Genomic DNA, 17,169 nt, shown 5'->3' on the forward strand with positions numbered 1-17,169 from the left:
CTCCAAAATATATGAGGCAAACACTGGCAAATCAGAAAGGAGAAATAGACACCTCTACCTTTTTATTTACCACTCTCATCAAAGGATAGAATGTCTAGACAGAACATCAATATAGAAACAGAGAACTTGAATAATATGATAAATGAACTAGACCTAATAGACATATACAGAGCATTGCGCCCCAAAATAGCAGGATATACTTTCTTCTCAAGCACTCATGGATCATTCTCCAGGAGAGACCACATGTTGGGTCACAAAACAAGTCTCAATAAAAAGATTGAAATTATACAGAGCATCTTCTCTGCACACAATGGAATGAAACTGGAGTTCAATAACAGGCAGAGGACTAAAAAATCCACAGATATGTAGAAGTTAAATAACACACTTTAAACAACCAGTGGGTCAAAGAAGAAATTGCAAGGGAAATCAGTGAATATCTTGAGATGAATGGAAACAAGAACAGAACATATCAAAACTTATGGGATGCAGCAGAGGCCATGCTGAGCGGAAAATTTAAAGCCCTAAATGTTGGTAAGGGTGGTTCAACATAAGAAAATCAACTAATGTAATAAACCAAATGATCACCTCAATTGATGTAGAAAGAAATTTACAAAATCCAGCATGCTTTCTTGATAAAAACACTTCCAGGGGGTGGGGAGGGAGTGGAGTGTTTTGTTTTGGTTTTTTTTTTTTAAGAAAAAAGAAGAAAGTATTCAGCAAAATATGAAATTTCCCCCTCAAGCATCATGCTCAATTAATACATCTTTAACGTCAGCTTTGAGTTTGTTCCTTTGTACTGTGATCTGTTTACCCAACATAGTGAGGAAGAGGGAGATTTGACTAGCTTAAATGCGTTTGAAGACCGGACCTGCCGCAAATATCATGTTATCTCTTTAAGTGGATATACTTTACCAAGAATTGCCACATATGCATCGTTCTCAGTGAATTCTCTTCCAAATTTAAAATACAGTAAATAACTTTACACTAATTACATCAAATCTAATTTATGTTACCTGATTCTGACAACAAAATGTTTCCCTATACTTTGGTCATCATTACCAGCAGGAAATTACTCTTTGTAGTACTAGTGAAGATTTTATAACTTGGATTCTTTATTTACCAGGATTTGTTAAGCAAAAGTAACACACTGATAAATATTTGCAATTCATTACAGATTAGGGGCCCATTTGCTTAATATATAAACAGTTCCAGTAATCAATGAGTTGAAGACTGACCACTGAATATAGAATTGGGCAAAGGCTGTAAATAGATAATTTATAGAAAAGGAAGTAATAATGGTTAAGTATATGAACTAATGTTCAATTTCACCCATGGAAAGAAATGCAGAGTAAAACCACCCAGTGATACCTTTTTTGCAGTTGTCTCATTGGCAACAATGTAAAAATTTGGTAATAAAATTGTGTTGGCATCTCCAAGCATTACAGATGCACATACTGCGACCAAGTAGTTTTGCTTCTCGGAATTCATTCTCCAGATACACATACACAAATGCTATGTGATATGTGTACAGGCTTATTACTTGTAGCATTGTTTGCTGTAACAAAAGATCAGAAGCAACCTAGATATAAAAAAAAAAATAGGGGACTGACTAAATAAGATAGGGTACATCTATATGAGGTAACACCCTGTGCCCATCCAAAAGAATACAGGAGCTTTTCAAATACTAGTATAAAATGATCAGCAAGATAAATTATTTAAAATCGAATATACTGAACAGCATATAAAGTATTCTAACATTTGTGTAAAAAGGCAGCAATGAGAGGAGACACACACATGTATTTGTAAATACATGCAATAGAAAGATAAAAAGAAACTGATGATGGGATCTGTGCCAGTTTGGGTGTGTTGTGTCCCCCAAATGCCATTATCTTTGTGGTCTTGTGTGGGGCAGAGGTTTTGGTGCTGGTTGGATTTGTTGGAGTGTGCCCCACTCAGCTGTGGGAGATGATGCTGATGGGGTGTTCCCATGGAGGCATGGCCCCGCCCATTCAGGGTGGGCCTTGATCGGTGGAGCCATATAAATGAGCTGATTCAGAGAGAGGGAACTAAAGAGAGTGCAGCTGGGAGTGATGTTTTGAAGAGGAGCAAGCTTGCTAGAGAGGAACGTCCTGGGAGAAAGCCGTTTTGAGGCCGGAGCTTTGGAGCAGATGCCAGCTGCCTTCCCAGCTAGCAGGGGTTTTCTGAATGCCACTGGCCATCCTCCGGTGAAGGTACCCGATTGCTGAGGTGTTACCTTGGACGCTTTGGGGCCTTAAGACTGTAACTGTGTAGCTAAATAAATCCCCGTTTTATAAAAGCCTATCCATCTCTGGTGTTTTGCGTTCTGCAGCATTAGCAAACTAGGACAGGATCCATAGCTAGTTTAACTCAAAAAATCTAATAGATGATAATAGGGAGGGACTTAAGGGATACTTGGTCCATTGGTTTCTTCAGGGATGTGGGGGGACTGGGGTCAGGGACAACAGGGAGACATCAGTGCATTCCTTATGTCTTTTGTTTAATTTTTAATGCTTTATTGAAGAGCAATATATAGACATATTTTTTTTGAATTTTGAACTGATAAAGGAAAATTTAAATAGAAAACAATGGAAAGTTTCATGAGAACATCCTTGCAATTAGGGAATGGTAGCTGGGTTGGAAAGAATGAGCAGCATTGGAAGTGAGGAAGCGGAGACAGTGAACATGGAAAACTGTCAAGAAGTCTGACAGAAGGTGAGGGTGGGAGCTGGAAAGATGAACTTGGTCAAGATTATTGGGGTGGGGGTGGGAGAGCATTAGTAAAACTGCAGTCTTTTCTAGAAGGGAGAGAATAGTTTTGAAACTGGAGAGGAGTTGTTCAGAAGAGGAAAATTGAACCAAGGGCATAATTTTATAATGCCCCAATCTAAATGAAAATTTACGTACTTACAAACTTTATTCAGAAACTTTACTTGAGATAACATCTTGAATTCTTCCCCATTTCTGTCTTCCCCATTTCTGTCTTCCCCTTGCCTGGTATGTCTGAGATATTATATTCAGCCTATGGCACAGGTTTGTAAAACATTGGGGAACAAAATGTAAGGGTTGCTCTGAAAAGTTAAATATTGAAGGCTTAGGTGATGTTTAAGAGGACTAACTTTTTAGGTTTGACAAAACATTAGGCATAGATTCCTATAAAAAATGACATTCTGGTTTTTCATGATGTGGGACAGATTTCTGATGACCACACAAGGCAACAGTATCATTTTAGCTGTTTCTTTATCTGAAGAGTCTCTTAAACTTCAGAGAATAAGCATTCAGAATTATAATAGTATTCACAAATTATTATAAATACACATACAGAATTTGCCATTTTAACCATTTTTAAGTGTACAATTCAGTGGTGTTAGTTACATTCACATTGTTGTGAAACTATCACACTATTTCCAAAATTCATCATCTCAAACAGAAACACTGTACTCATTAAGTAATAAATAAGTAAAATTTTAAAGCGACTACCCAATGATTCAAAAACCATTTAACCCATCAAAGTAAATGAAGTTTTTTTTACTGGGCTCCCTTATGGGCTGAGTTTTCTACTTCCGCTCTCTTGGCTGTTTGATTATTTGATTGGTTCATACTTTGCCATTCTAGGGCAATAGTTTTTAACTTCCTTTGAGTCACAGACCCTTCAGAGAATCTTCCCAGGAAGATATTTATGTGGAGTATGCTATTTTTCATGTAATTTGGAGGGCTTCATGGTTCTCCGCGTGCTCATTCATCAACCTCAAGGTTAAGAAAGTGTTTACATAAGAAAGAGCCAGTCACACAGTAAGGAAATAACACTGTTCTGACAAGTAAGGGATCCTGAGCTAATCCTAACTGCTCTGCTTTCCCTGACTTCTCATTTTTTCTCTCAGGTTGTTAAGGTGGGATGGTGAGAGTTTCCAAAGGACAGTTTGAATCTGACTAGCCTCTGAGAGCAGGGACCCTCTCTCACTGGGGCCATGAACTGAACTGGCCCTTCTGGCAGCAGCTGGCTCTTGCCCTCCTGCCTCTGTGCTGAAGTGCTGGGTGAATGTCTGAAGTGTGGCCTGCAGACTTGTCTGATTTAGCTAACGCGTTCAAAGTTCTTTGTAATTCTAGTATTTGAGTCAGGGTCCTCTGCTGCCTGGGTTGCCACTGTCCCCACCACTCTCTGTTACTTACCCCCAGTGCTCTGCTCGTCCGCCTCCAGCTCTGGAGGCATTTTAGTTGAGGGCCTTTGGCCTAGAGACGCCAGGGCTAGTGTGCGTTTGTTTCCCCAGCGTGAGCTCTGAGGTGTTCAGCAGGTGACCACCTCTCACTGTTTGCCTAGAGTCTGTGATTTCCTGGGACGTGGGACTTATTTCTGACATTGGGACAGTCCTGGGCAAACTGGGATGGATGGACACCATGGTAGGCATTTACATGAAGCACTCAGAGAGAGACTTGATCAGTCTGAGTGTTCCAGATGAAATTCCAGAGGACATGAGTACCTTAACTCAGACGTGGCAAACTCTTCAAAGCTGAAATTAGTTTGAATATCTTAAAAATACAAAGCTTATGTCATAAAGTCCCTTTAGCAAGTTAGGGCAAGTTAGTAAGTGATAAAATCAATCACTGTAGGACAACCACAAACTGAAGTATTTAGCAGTACAAAGGCATCAGTTACATGAGTGGAAGCTTTCACATACTTCCATCAATTTTATTTCCTTGGTATTTTTTTTTTTTCCCAGCTAGCAAAGTTGTATTTGTGTGTTAGTTTTTAGTTAGGCATTCGTGCAATATAATTACATAAACTTCTTATTTTTTAAGCTGAAGCATTGGCTATGATTGAGCGAGATGAAGAAGAATTTAATAAAGAGCATCAGTTTATACAGGTTTGTAATTATTTGCATTAATCAAAGTTTAAAAATTTTCTTCTATTAATTTAAATGTTGGCAAACTTGATTTTTTATTGAACAGGTATAGTGAGTATAGAATTATTTCCTAGTTTTCTCATGTTAAGACAATTTCTGCTTTTTCCTTCATATTCTTAATTGTTAATTCAAAAATACTGGTATACTTAAATAGCCTTATAGGCTGCATAGATATTTCCAGTCTTTATCTATGTTTTAAAATGAGGTAATCATATTTGTTTTTGTTGAAAATGTACTTCTTTCTAAGGATTTTGATTTGTGACAGTGTTTGATTAAACAGTATATTAAGACAATTCTCATATATTTGAAAATGAATTTCTCCTTTTCTGAAGTTCATTACCTTTAGGTTCTTAAACTTGAATTTATCTAATTTTTAAAAAATTAAAATAAAAATAATTTAGTTTTGCTTATTAGAAGAACACAGAAAGAAGGCTTTTTTTTCCCCTGGGGAAAAAAATTAAACAATAACTTTCTTTCTTTTTAGGAAGAAAACATTGATGGCCGAAACACTTCGGATGAACTTGGAGATACATCCTGGGGAATTTCAGTTAATTACAATCTGTTAAGGAAATCACTTAGCACATCAGATTTGGACAAAAATGATGCCAGTTATTTACGTCTATCTTTAGGAGAGTTCTTTGCTCAGAGATCTGAAGCTCTTGGTTGCCTTGGTGGTGATAACAATGTGAAAAGAGTAAGTATGAGATGTGCCAGAAGTGGTTAAAGCCACCAGGTTTTTATGTTTTGAATATTATAACGCACAGCTAGAATATGGTATCTTTAAAACAGGGAGTAGGGGTGTGATAATATAATGGGTAAAAGCTTAGGTTTTACAATCAGTCAGACCCTACTTCCAGTCCTAGGTCTACTTTTTAACTACTTCTGTGACAATGGACACTTCTGTGCCTTAGTTTCCACATTTCTGTAATGGGATGGTTTTTTGTGGGGTTTTATATGAATTAAATGTGGTAGTGCACAACACATGGTAAGTACTTAGTATCTATTAATTGCTAATGTTATTTTTATATAATTGGTTGGCAGGAAGAATTCTAACATTATTTAACCTATTGTTTGAAAATATAACTTGAAATATAGTAGTGTTTTGGTTTAATAAAATGTAATATATGTAAAAATTTTAAGAATGCAGTTGATTTAGATAGTGATAAGTGGTATGGAGAATGACAAGAAGGAGCTGCTTTTAGTTGTGGTGGTCAGAGTGACACCTGAGGGAATGGGGTTTGAACTAAGACATAATTGACGAGAAGGATGCAGCCACCCAAAGACAGAAGGAAGAGTGTTCCCACCAAAGGGAAACAGGATATGTGAAGGGCTAGAGATAAAAACTAGATCGTCATAGTGGAGGAACAGAAAGCAGGCAAATAGAGCTAATGTGAGTGGAAGGGAAGGGGGTTGTAGTGAAGTTGTGTGGGATAATTTTAGAAGTAGACAGACCAGATCAAGAGGGATCCTTGTAGGAGCTGGGTTTTGACTAAAATGAACTGAGAAGAAGTGATTGGAGCCAGGGAGCTCCTTTAGTATGGGGCGTAGGCTCATCTCCAGGTGTACATTATCTGTTCAGTAAGCATATACATGTGCCACCATATGTGTCAGGAGCCTGGGGAATGGCAGTGAGACTCTGCAAAGGCAGCTTTGTGTACAGCCTGGGCCAGAGGACTTGTCAGAGGAAGGCTGGGGACTGGGATGATGGAACGAAAACAGGAAAAAGTAGAAGGAATTAAAATATATTTTGGAAGTAGCATTAAAGGGTAAGTTCAATGTGGGGATTAGAGCTTTTGGAGGGAGCATTTATTAAAACTAGATCCCACTAAGTTTAGTTTTAAAAAATAGATATAATGTTAAAAATCACAATTTATAGAACTTAAATTTGATACTGAACTATGGTCTGGTCTGTGCAGTGATTTGAGAAATGAAAATAAATACTTTTTTTTTGCCTGGTTCTGTTTGGCATTTTGATGTTCTGAGAGAAGTTGAAGAGTAACTGAATTTCCTATTGAACAGATGAACAAAGTAGTGGATCATGAAAATATAGGCTTATTATTAGGAATTTTTATTTTGGTTTCTTGTGAGAAATCAGCACTTAATCTTGTGCCTTGTAAATGATGGGTGCTTCTCTCTTGGTGCTTTCAGAATTCTCTTATCTTTGACATTTGGCAGTTTGATTTGCATGTATCTCTGTCTCTGTCTATTTGGATTTATCCAGTTTGGAGTTAGTTGGGTTTCTTGGATGTGTATTTTTATGTCTTCATCATTTTGGGGAAGTTTTGGCCATTATTTCTTAATATATTGTTCCTGCCCCTTTCTCTTCTCTTTCTGACATGCCTAAAGTGCATCTGTGGGTGTGCTTCATGTTGTCCCACAGGTGCCTTAGGCTCTGCTTATTTTTTTTTTATTCTTTGTGAAGGAATTTCAATTATCCTATCTTCCGGTTTGCTGATTTTTTCTTCTACTTCTTCAAATCTGCTCTTAAAACCTCTCTGTATTTGATTTGTTATTGTGGTTTTCATCCCCCCAATTTCTTTTTGGTTCCTTTTTGTTCATGCATTGTCTCCTTGATTTCTGTTAGGTTGTTATCCATGTTTTCCTTTAGCTCATTGGACTTAGTTACAAGAGTTGAATTAATGCCTTGGATTATTCAGTGTCTGTGCTTCCTTTGTTGTTTTGTCTTGTTCCTTTGGATGGGCCATCTTTTTCTGTTGTTTATATGTCTTAAGATCTTTTGTTGGTGTGCTAACTCCCCCCACTTACCCAGACTTTTAGTGTAGATTGGTTATGTTGAGTCTTCTTTTCCATTTAGCCCAGTTTATCCTGAACCTGTAAAATAGACCCGGGGTGAACAGTTAGGTTCTTCTCAAGTCTCTCTGATCCCCTTGGCGTGCATGGTAGCTTTCAAGTATTCACCATTATATACGAATGTTTTCCTTCCAGAAAGGGAGTTTCTCTCCAGCTTCCCCTCCCTGTGCCTTAGGCTGTGCCTTTTGTCTTAATCTTAATTATAGTCTTTACTCCCTGGTATCTATGGCACCTTAGCTCCGCTCCTACGCTTTTCATAAAGCTCCAGCTTTCAGCACTGGCTCTGTTCCATGGCTTACCCTTTCTACACAGCCTCTGCCCCCAGGTAAACTCCGGGTCAGGGCACCCAGTCTTGTGCCCATAGTCAGTCTGCCACAGAACCAGGTGGGGCCAAGGTACAGAAATACCCCATATTTTTGCTTAGGTGTGTGAGTTAAGCAGGCCCTAGTGACCCGCACTTGAACACAGGTGGACCACCAAGGTGCTTCGCACATCAAGTGGCCTGCTGTGGGAGCCACTGAGAGGGGTGGGGGCCTGGCTAAATAAACTTGTCCTGTGTTTCTCCTATCAATGTTAGTATATGTTTTCCCCACTCAGTGATGTTGAGGTGTTCTCTAGCCTTAAGTGTTATGTAGAGTTTTGGGAAAGTGGATTCTGACAGATTCTGCCTGCATAATGTCAGCATAATGTCTTCAAGTTTCAGACATGTTGTTGCATACATCAGAACTTCATTCCTTTTTACAGCTGAATAATAGTCCGTTGTAGGTATATACCACATTTTGTTTATCTGTTCATCGGTTGATGGACACTTGGGTTGCTTCCCTCTTTTAGCTATTGTAAATAATGCTGCTATGAACATTGGTGTGCAAGTGTCTGTTGGAGTCTCAGCTTTCAGTCCTTCTAGGTATATACCTAGTTAATGGGATTGCTGAGTTATATGGTATTCTTTATTTAGCTCCCTAAGGAACTTCTAAACTGTCTTCTACAGTGGCTGCAGCATTTTACATTCCTACCAGCAATGAATAAGTGTTCCCATTTCTCCACGTCCTTTCCAACACTTATAATTTTCTGTTTTTTTAATAGTGCCCATTCTATGCTAAATTCGATTTGCCTTTCCCTAATAGCTAGTAATGTTGAGCATATTTTCATGTGCTCTTTAGCCATTTAGAAAAAATGTTTATTCAAGTCTTTTTTGTCCATTTTTTCGTTAGGTTGCTTTTCTTTTTATTGTTGGGTTAAAAGATCGCTTTATATGTTCTGAATATTAAACCTTTATCAGATACAGTGTTTCCAAATATTTACTCCCATTGGGTAGGTTGTCTTTTCATTTTCGTCTTTTCTTTCTAATACAATTTTATTGAGATATATTCACACACCATATAATCCATACACAGTGGATGGATTATCCAGTGAGTGGCTCACAGTATCATCATATAGTTGTGCATTCATCACCACAATCAATTTTAGAACATTTTCATTACTCCAAAATAACAAAAAAAATAGAAATAAAAAAGAATACCCAAAACATCCCATACCTCTTATTCCCCCCGTTATATATGTGTGTATGTGTATATATATATATGCACATGTACATATACATATGCATACATATATATCTATCTTTATTTTATTACTCATCTTCCGGTACACTGAGTAAAGGGAGTGTCAGTCACAAGGTTTTCACAGTCGCATGGTCACATGATAAAAGCTATATAGTTAGACAGTCATCATCAAGGATCAAGTCTACTGGATTACAGTTCAACAGATTCAGATATTTCCTTCTAGCTATTCTAAAATACTAGAAGCTAAAATGGAATATTTATATAATGCATAAGAATAACCTCCAGAATGACCTTTTGACTCTATTTGAAATTTCTTAGCCATGGAAACTTTATTTTATTTCATTTCTTTTTCCTCTGTTGATCAAGAAGTCATTCTGAATCCCATGATGCTAGAGCCAGGCTCATCCCTGGGAGTCATGTCCCACATTGCCAGGGAGATGGATACCCTAGGAGTCATGGCCCATGTAGGGGGGCAGATAGTGAGTTTATTTGCAGAGTTGGCTGAGAGAAAGAGGCTTGTGATAGTCTTTTGATGTACAAAAGTTTTTAATTTTGTGGAGGTCTCATTTATCTATTTTTTGTTTCTTTGCTTGTGCTTTGGGTGTGAAGTCTAAGAAAACTATTGCCTGACATAAGATCCTTAAAATGTTTCCTTAAATTTTTTCTTGGAGCTTTATAGTCCTGATTCTTTTATTTAGATCTTTGATCCATTTTGCATTCAGTTTTGTAAATGGTATTGTTCTGGTTTGCTAATGCTGCTGTTATGCAACATACCAGAAATAGATTGGCTTTTATAAAGGGGATTTTTTAGGTTACAGATTTACAGTTCTGAGGTCATAAAAGTATCCACACTAAGGCATCAACAAGAAGATACCTTCACTGAAGGGTGGACGACGGTGTCCAGAACACCTCTGTCAGCTGGGAAGGCAGATGGCTGGCGTCTGCTGTTCCTTTGTTCCCAGGTTGCATTTCAAAATAGCTTTCTCCAGAATATCTCTGGGTCTCTCTTAGATTCTTCAGCTCCTATACGTCTTGTTCCAGTTTGCTAATGCTGCTGTTATGCAAAATACCAGAAATGGATTGGCTTTTATAGAAGGGGTTTATTTGGTTACAGAGTTACAGTCTTTAGGCCATAAAGTGTCCAAACTAAGGCATGAAGATGAGTATACCTTCACCGGAGAAGGGCTGTTGGCATCTGGAAAACCTGTAGCTCAGAGGCACGTGGCTGGCGTCTGCTGATCCCAGGTTGCATTTCAAAATGGGGTTCTCCAAAATGTCTCTGCATCAGCTTCTCAGGGCAAACTTGGGGCTACTACCTGCAAAGCGCCAGCAAAAGTCTGCTTTCAACAACTGTCTCCAAAATGTCTCTCTAAGCTGCAGCAGCGAGCTCCTTCTGTCTGAGCTCTTATAGGGCTGATTTGATTTAATTAAGACCCACACTGAATGGGCAGGGCAACAGCTTCATGGAAATAATCTAATCAAAGTTATTACCCACAGTTGGGTGGGTCACATCTCCATGGAAACAATCTAGTACAGAGATTCCAACCTCATCAACACTAATACATCTGCCCCCACAAGATTTCATTAAAGAACATGGCGTTTTGGGGGACATAATGCATCCAAACCGGCACAGCATCTAAGCGTCAGGGTCCTCTCTCAGCTTCTCTGGAGCAAACTCTGGGCTAACATGTCCAAACATCTCCAAGTGATCTTCATGTGTCGGCGACACTGTCAGCACTTAGCTTCTCTCCAAAATGTCCCTCTCAGCTGCTCTGAGCTACTTCTTTTTGTGAGATCTTTTATAGGACTCCAGTGATTAAGACCCACCCTGAATGGGCAGGTCTTTATCTCCATAGTTAAACATTTCGCTCACAGTTGACCAAGTCTCCTCTCCTTGGAAACACTCAATGAAAAGATTCCAACCTAATCAACACTAATATGTCTGTCCCCACAAGATTGCATTAAAGAATATGGCTTTTGGGGGGGGGACATAATATATCCAAACTGGCACAGCTTGGATAGAATATCCAATTCTCCCAGCACCATTTTTTGAAGAGACTATTCTTTCCCAATTGAGTGGACCTGGTAGCCTTGTGAAAAATCATTTGGCAGTAGATGTGAGGGTCTATTTCTAAACTCTCAATTTGATTCCATTGGTCAATATATCTATCCTTGTGCCAGTTCCATGTTATGTTGATCACTGTAGCTTTGTAATATGCTTTAAAGTCAGGAAATGTGAGTCCTCCTACTTTGTTCTTCTTTTTAAAGATGTTTTGTCTATTCGGGCCCCCTTACCCTTCTGAATAGGTTTGATAATTAGCTTTTCCATGTCTACAAGTAGCCTGTTGTAATATTGATTGAGATTGTGCTAAAAATCTGTAAATCCTTTTGGGTAAAATTGACATTTTAATGGTAGTTTAGTTTTCCAGTCCATGAACACAGAACGTCCTTCCATTTATTTAGGTCTTTTTTTAAATTTCTTGTAGCAATGTTTTGAATTTTTCTGCGTACAAGTCCTTTATATCCTTGGTTAAATATATTCCTTGATTCTTTTAATTGCTATTGTAAATGGAATTATTTTCTTGATTTTTTTTCCTTCAGATTGCTCTTTACTAATATATAGAAACACTACTGATTTTCGCATGTTGATCTTGTGTACCATGTCACTTTGCTGAATTAGTTTGTTAGCTTTAGTAACTTTGTTGTAGATTTTTTGGGACTTTCTATATATTGGATCACATCATCTGCGAATAGTGGAACTTTTGCTTCTTCCTGCCTGATTTGGATCCCTTTTATTTCTTTTCCTTGTCTAATTTTTCTGGCGAGAACTTCCAGTGCAGTGTTGAATAAGAGTGGTGACAGTGGGCATTAATATCTTGTTCCAGATCTTAGAGGAGAAGCTTTCAGTTTTAAACCATTGAGTATGATGTGATGTTAGGTATGGGTTTTTCATATATCCCCTTTATCATGTTGATGATGTTTCTTTCTATTCCTATTTTGTAAATGTTTTTATCAAGAAAGGCTGATAGATTTGGTCAAATGCCTTTTCTGCATCTATCGAGGTGATCATTTGTTTTTTTCCCTTTGTTTTGTTAATGTGATGTATTACCTTAATTGATTTGCTTATATTGAATCACTCTTGCATACTTGGGATAAAACCCACTTGATTAGGGTGCATAAATTTTTTGCTGTGTTTTGCATTTGATTGCAAGTATTTTGAGGATTTTTGCATCTATATTCATAGGAGATACTGGTTTGTAATTTTCTTTTCCTGTAGTATCTCTGTCTGGCTTTGATATTAGGGTGACGGTAGCTTCTTAGAATGAGTTAGGTAGTGTTCCTTCCTTATTTTTTTTGGAAGACTTTGAACAGGATTTCTATTAATTCTTGGAATGTTTGGTAGAATTCCCTTGTGAAGCCTTTAGGTCCTGAGCTTTTCTTTGTTGTGCATTTTTATGACTGATTCAATGTCTTTACTTGTTGTGCCAGTTTGAAACTGTTATGGACCCCAGAAGAGCCATGCTCTTTTTAATCCAGTCTTGTTGGGTGGAACCTTTTGATTCCATGGAGATGTGACTTACCCAAGTGTGGGTGAGACCGTTGATTAAATTGTTTCCATGGAAGTGTGGTCCTGCCCATTCAGGGTGGGTCTTGATTGGTTCACTGGAATTCTTAAGATAGCTCAAGAATCCACACAGATGCTGACAGTTGGAGTCACTTTGAGATGAAGACAGAACGACTTTTGGAGATGCTAAGCTAAGAGAAGAAGCCCAGAGTTTGCCTCGGAGAAGCTGAGAGAGGCCCTCCAGACGCTTAGAGAGAAATGTCCTGGGAGAAAGAAGCCAAGATGCTCAGGAGCTGAGAGAGAGGAGCAAAGACAGAAGCCCAGAGACATTTTGGAGAAAGACATTTTGAAACACAAGCCGTGAGCAAAGTTATGAGCAGACATCAGCCGTGTGCCTTCCCAGCTAACAGATGTGTGCCGGATGCCATCAGCCTTTCTTTAGTGAAGGTATCCTCTTATTGATGCCTTAGTTTGGACACCTTTATGACGTTAGAATTGTAAATTTGTAACCTAATAAATCCCCTTTATAAAAGCCAATGCACTTTTGGTAGTTTGCATAATGGCAGCATTAGCAAGTCAGAACACTTGTAATTAGTCTGCTGAGGTTTTCTAATGTATCTAGAGTCAGTGTAGGTTGTTCCTGTGTTTCCAGGAGTTTGTCTATTTCACCTAGGTTGCGTAATTTGTTGGCATAACTGTGTTCATATTACCTTTTTTTGATCCTTTTTATTTGAATGGGGTTGATGGTAATGTCCCTCCTCTCATTTCTGATTTTGAGTCTTTTCTCCTTTTTTTTCTGTGTCTGTCTTTATGTTTGCTTTGGGATTAGTTTGCTGTTCTTTTCCCAGTTCCTCTAAGCATGCAGTTAGAGCTTCAGTTGTAGCTCTTCCTTCTTTTTTTTTTTTTTTTTTAATTCAGTTTTATTGAAATATATTCACAAACCATACAGTCATCCATGGTATACAATCAACTGTTCACAGTATGATCATATAGTTATGCGTTCATCACCACAATCTATTTCTGAACATTTTCCTTGCATCAGAAAGAATCAGAAAAAGAATAAAAAATAAAAGTGAAAAGAGAATACCCAAACCATCCCCTATCCCACCCTATTTGTCATTTAGTTTTTACTCCCATTTTTCTACTGATTTTTTTTCAATTTTTAACTTTGTTTATCAAAAAATTAAAAACAAACAGGCAAACAACAACCAAAAAAACCCCACAACATTTCAAACAAAGCAATGGATTAAGGAAAACAAATAACCTAAAATAACTACTTTGCTTCCAATATGTTCCTACCATACCCCAAGAAAATTAATAAACCATGTCCAAACAGAGGAGTAAGAAAAACAAATAATCTAAAATAACTACATTGCTTCCAACATGTTCCTACCATACCCCAAGAAAATTAACAACCCCTGAGAAAACAAAGGAATAAGAGAAAAAAAAAACCTAAAATAACTCTATTGCTTCCAACATGATCTTACTATATCCAAGAAAGTTTACAAATCATAATCATTCCTGAGCATTCCCATAACATTGAGATTACCCTCCATAGTTTATCTGTTCTTATTAGATTATCATTCCCCCTCCACTAATTGGTATCTCTAGGTCCCCTACATTCTACAGTATAAAACATTGTACATTTTTCACAGAATTCACATTAGTGGTAACATACAATATCTCTCTTTTTGTACCTGGCTTATTTTGCTCAGCATTATGTCTTTTTTTTTTTTTTTTTTTTAATCTTCATTTTATTGAGATATATTCATATACCACGCACTCATACAAAACAAATCGTACTTTCGATTGTTCACAGTACCATTACATAGTTGTACATTCATCACCCAAATCAATCCCTGACACCTTCATTAGCACACACACAAGAATAACAAGAATAATAATTAGAGTGAAAAAGAGCAATTGAAGTAAAAAAGAACACTGGGTACCTTTGTCTGTTTGTTTCCTTCCCCTATTTTTCTACTCATCCATCCATAAACTAGACAAAGTGGAGTGTGGTCCTTATGGCTTTCCCAATCCCCTTGTCACCCCTCATAAGCTACATTTTTATACAACTGTCTTCGAGATTCATGGGTTCTGGGTTGTAGTTTGATAGTTTCAGGTATCCACCACCAGCTACCCCAATTCTTTAGAACCTAAAAAGGGTTGTCTAAAGTGTGCGTAAGAGTGCCCACCAGAGTGACCTCTCGGCTCCTTTTGGATTCTCTCTGCCACTGAAGCTTATTTCATTTCCTTTCACATCCCCCTTTTGGTCAAGAAGATGTTCTCCGTCCCACGATGCCAGGTCTACATTCCTCCCCAGGAGTCATATTCCACGTTGCCAGGGAGATTCACTCCCCTGGGTGTCTGATCCCACGTAGGGGGGAGGGCAGTGATTTCACCTTTCAAGTTGGCTTAGCTAGAGAGACAGGGCCACATCTGAGCAACAAAGAGGCATTCGGGAGGAGGCTCTTAGGCACAACCATAGGGAGGCCTAGCCTCTCCTTTGCAGCAACCGTCTTCCCAAGGGTAAAACCTGTGGTAGAGGGCTCAACCCATCAAACCACCAGTCCCCTATGTCTGTGGTCATGTTAGCAACCATGGAGGTGGGGTAGGCGAATACCCCTGCATTCTCCACAGGCTCTTCAAGGGGACACTGCATCTTTTTTTTTTTCCTTGTTTTTTTTTTAACTTTCCCTTCTTTTTTAAATCAACTGTATGAAAAAAAAGTTAAAAAGAAAACAAACATACAATAAAAGAACATTTCAAAGAGACCATAACAAGGGAGTCAGAAAAAGACAACTAACCTAAGATAACTGCTTAACTTCCAACATGTTCCTACTTTACCCCAAGAAAGTTACCTAATATAGCAACATTTCTGTGAACTTGCTCCTACTATATCCATCAGAAACTAACAGACCATAGTCATTCCTGGGCATCCCCAGAACGTTAAATAGCTTATCTGTTCTTCTTGGATTATTGTTCCCCCTTCCTTAATTCCTCTCTATTGCTAGTTCCCCTACATTCTACATTATAAGCCATTTGTTTTACATTTTTCAAAGTTCATATTAGTGGTAGCATATAATATTTCTCTTTTTGTGCCTGGCTTATTTCGCTTAGCATTATGTCTTCAAGGTTCATCCATGTTGTCATATGTTTCACGAGATCGTTGCTTCTTACTGCCGCGTAGTATTCCATCGTGTGTATATACCACATTTTATTTATCCACTCATCTGTTGAAGGACATTTGGGTTGTTTCCATCTCTTGGCAATTGTGAATAATGCTGCTATGAACATTGGCGTGCAGATATCTGTTCGTGTCACTGCTTTCCGATCTTCCGGGTATATACCGAGAAGTGCAATCGCTGGATCGAATGGTAACTCTATATCTAGTTTTCTAAGTAACTGCCAGACTGACTTCCAGAGTGGCTGAACCATTATACAGTCCCACCAACAGTGAATAAGAGTTCCAGTTTCTCCACATCCCCTCCAGCATTTGTAGTTTCCTGTTTGTTTAATGGCAGCCATTCTAACCGGTGTTAGATGGTATCTCATTGTGGTCTTAATTTGCATCTCTCTAATAGCTAGTGAAGCTGAACATTTTTTCATGTGTTTCTTGGCCATTTCTATTTCCTCTTCAGAGAACTGTCTTTTCATATCTTTTGCCCATTTTATAATTGGGCCTACTGTACTATTGTCATTGAGTTGTAGGATTTCTTTATATATGCAAGATATCAGTCTTTTGTCAGATACATGGTTTCCAAAAATTTTTTCCCATTGAGTTGGCTGCCTCTTTACCTTTTTGAGAAATTCCTTTGAGGTGCAGAAACTTCTAAGCTTGAGGAGTTCCCATTTATCTATTTTCTCTTTTGTTGCTTGTGCTTTGGGCGTAAAGTCTAGGAAGTGGCCGCCTAATACAAGGTCTTGAAGATGTTTTCCTACATTATCTTCTAGGAGTTTTATGGTACTTTCTTTTATATTGAGATCTTTGGTCCATTTTGAGTTAATTTTTGTGTAGGGGGTGAGGTAGGGGTCCTCTTTCATTCTTTTGGATATGGATATCCAACTCTCCCAGCCCCATTTGTTGAAAAGACCATTATGGCTCAGTTCGGTGACTTTGGGGGCCTTATCAAAGATCAGTCGGCCATAGATCTGAGGGTCTATCTCTGAATTCTCAATTCGATTCCATTGATCTATATGTCTATCTTTGTGCCAGTACCATGCTGTTTTGGCAACTGTGGCTTTATAATAAGCTTCAAAGTCAGGGAGTGTAAGTCCTCCCACTTCGTTTTTCTTTTTTAGAGTGTCTTTA

General features: G+C 38.2%; 1 protein-coding gene across 6 annotated transcripts in view; it reads left to right on the forward strand.

Moving 5' to 3' along the window:
• CEP192 (centrosomal protein 192) overlaps positions 1 to 17,169 on the forward strand; it is a 132,907-nt gene that overhangs the window by 37,656 nt on the left and 78,082 nt on the right. For all 6 annotated transcript variants that reach the window (XR_005212162.1, XM_037805595.1, XM_037805599.1 and 3 more), the window contains 2 exons: positions 4,816 to 4,880; positions 5,404 to 5,613. Coding sequence is in view for 5 of the 6 variants with exons in the window: in XM_037805595.1 (XP_037661523.1) it covers positions 4,816 to 4,880; positions 5,404 to 5,613 (275 nt within the window). In the remaining variant the exon portion in view is untranslated. The remainder of the gene's footprint in view (positions 1 to 4,815; positions 4,881 to 5,403; positions 5,614 to 17,169) is intronic.

The sequence above is a fragment of the Choloepus didactylus genome, chromosome 16 (assembly GCF_015220235.1).
Source record: "Choloepus didactylus isolate mChoDid1 chromosome 16, mChoDid1.pri, whole genome shotgun sequence".
Lineage (NCBI taxonomy): Eukaryota > Metazoa > Chordata > Mammalia > Pilosa > Megalonychidae > Choloepus > Choloepus didactylus.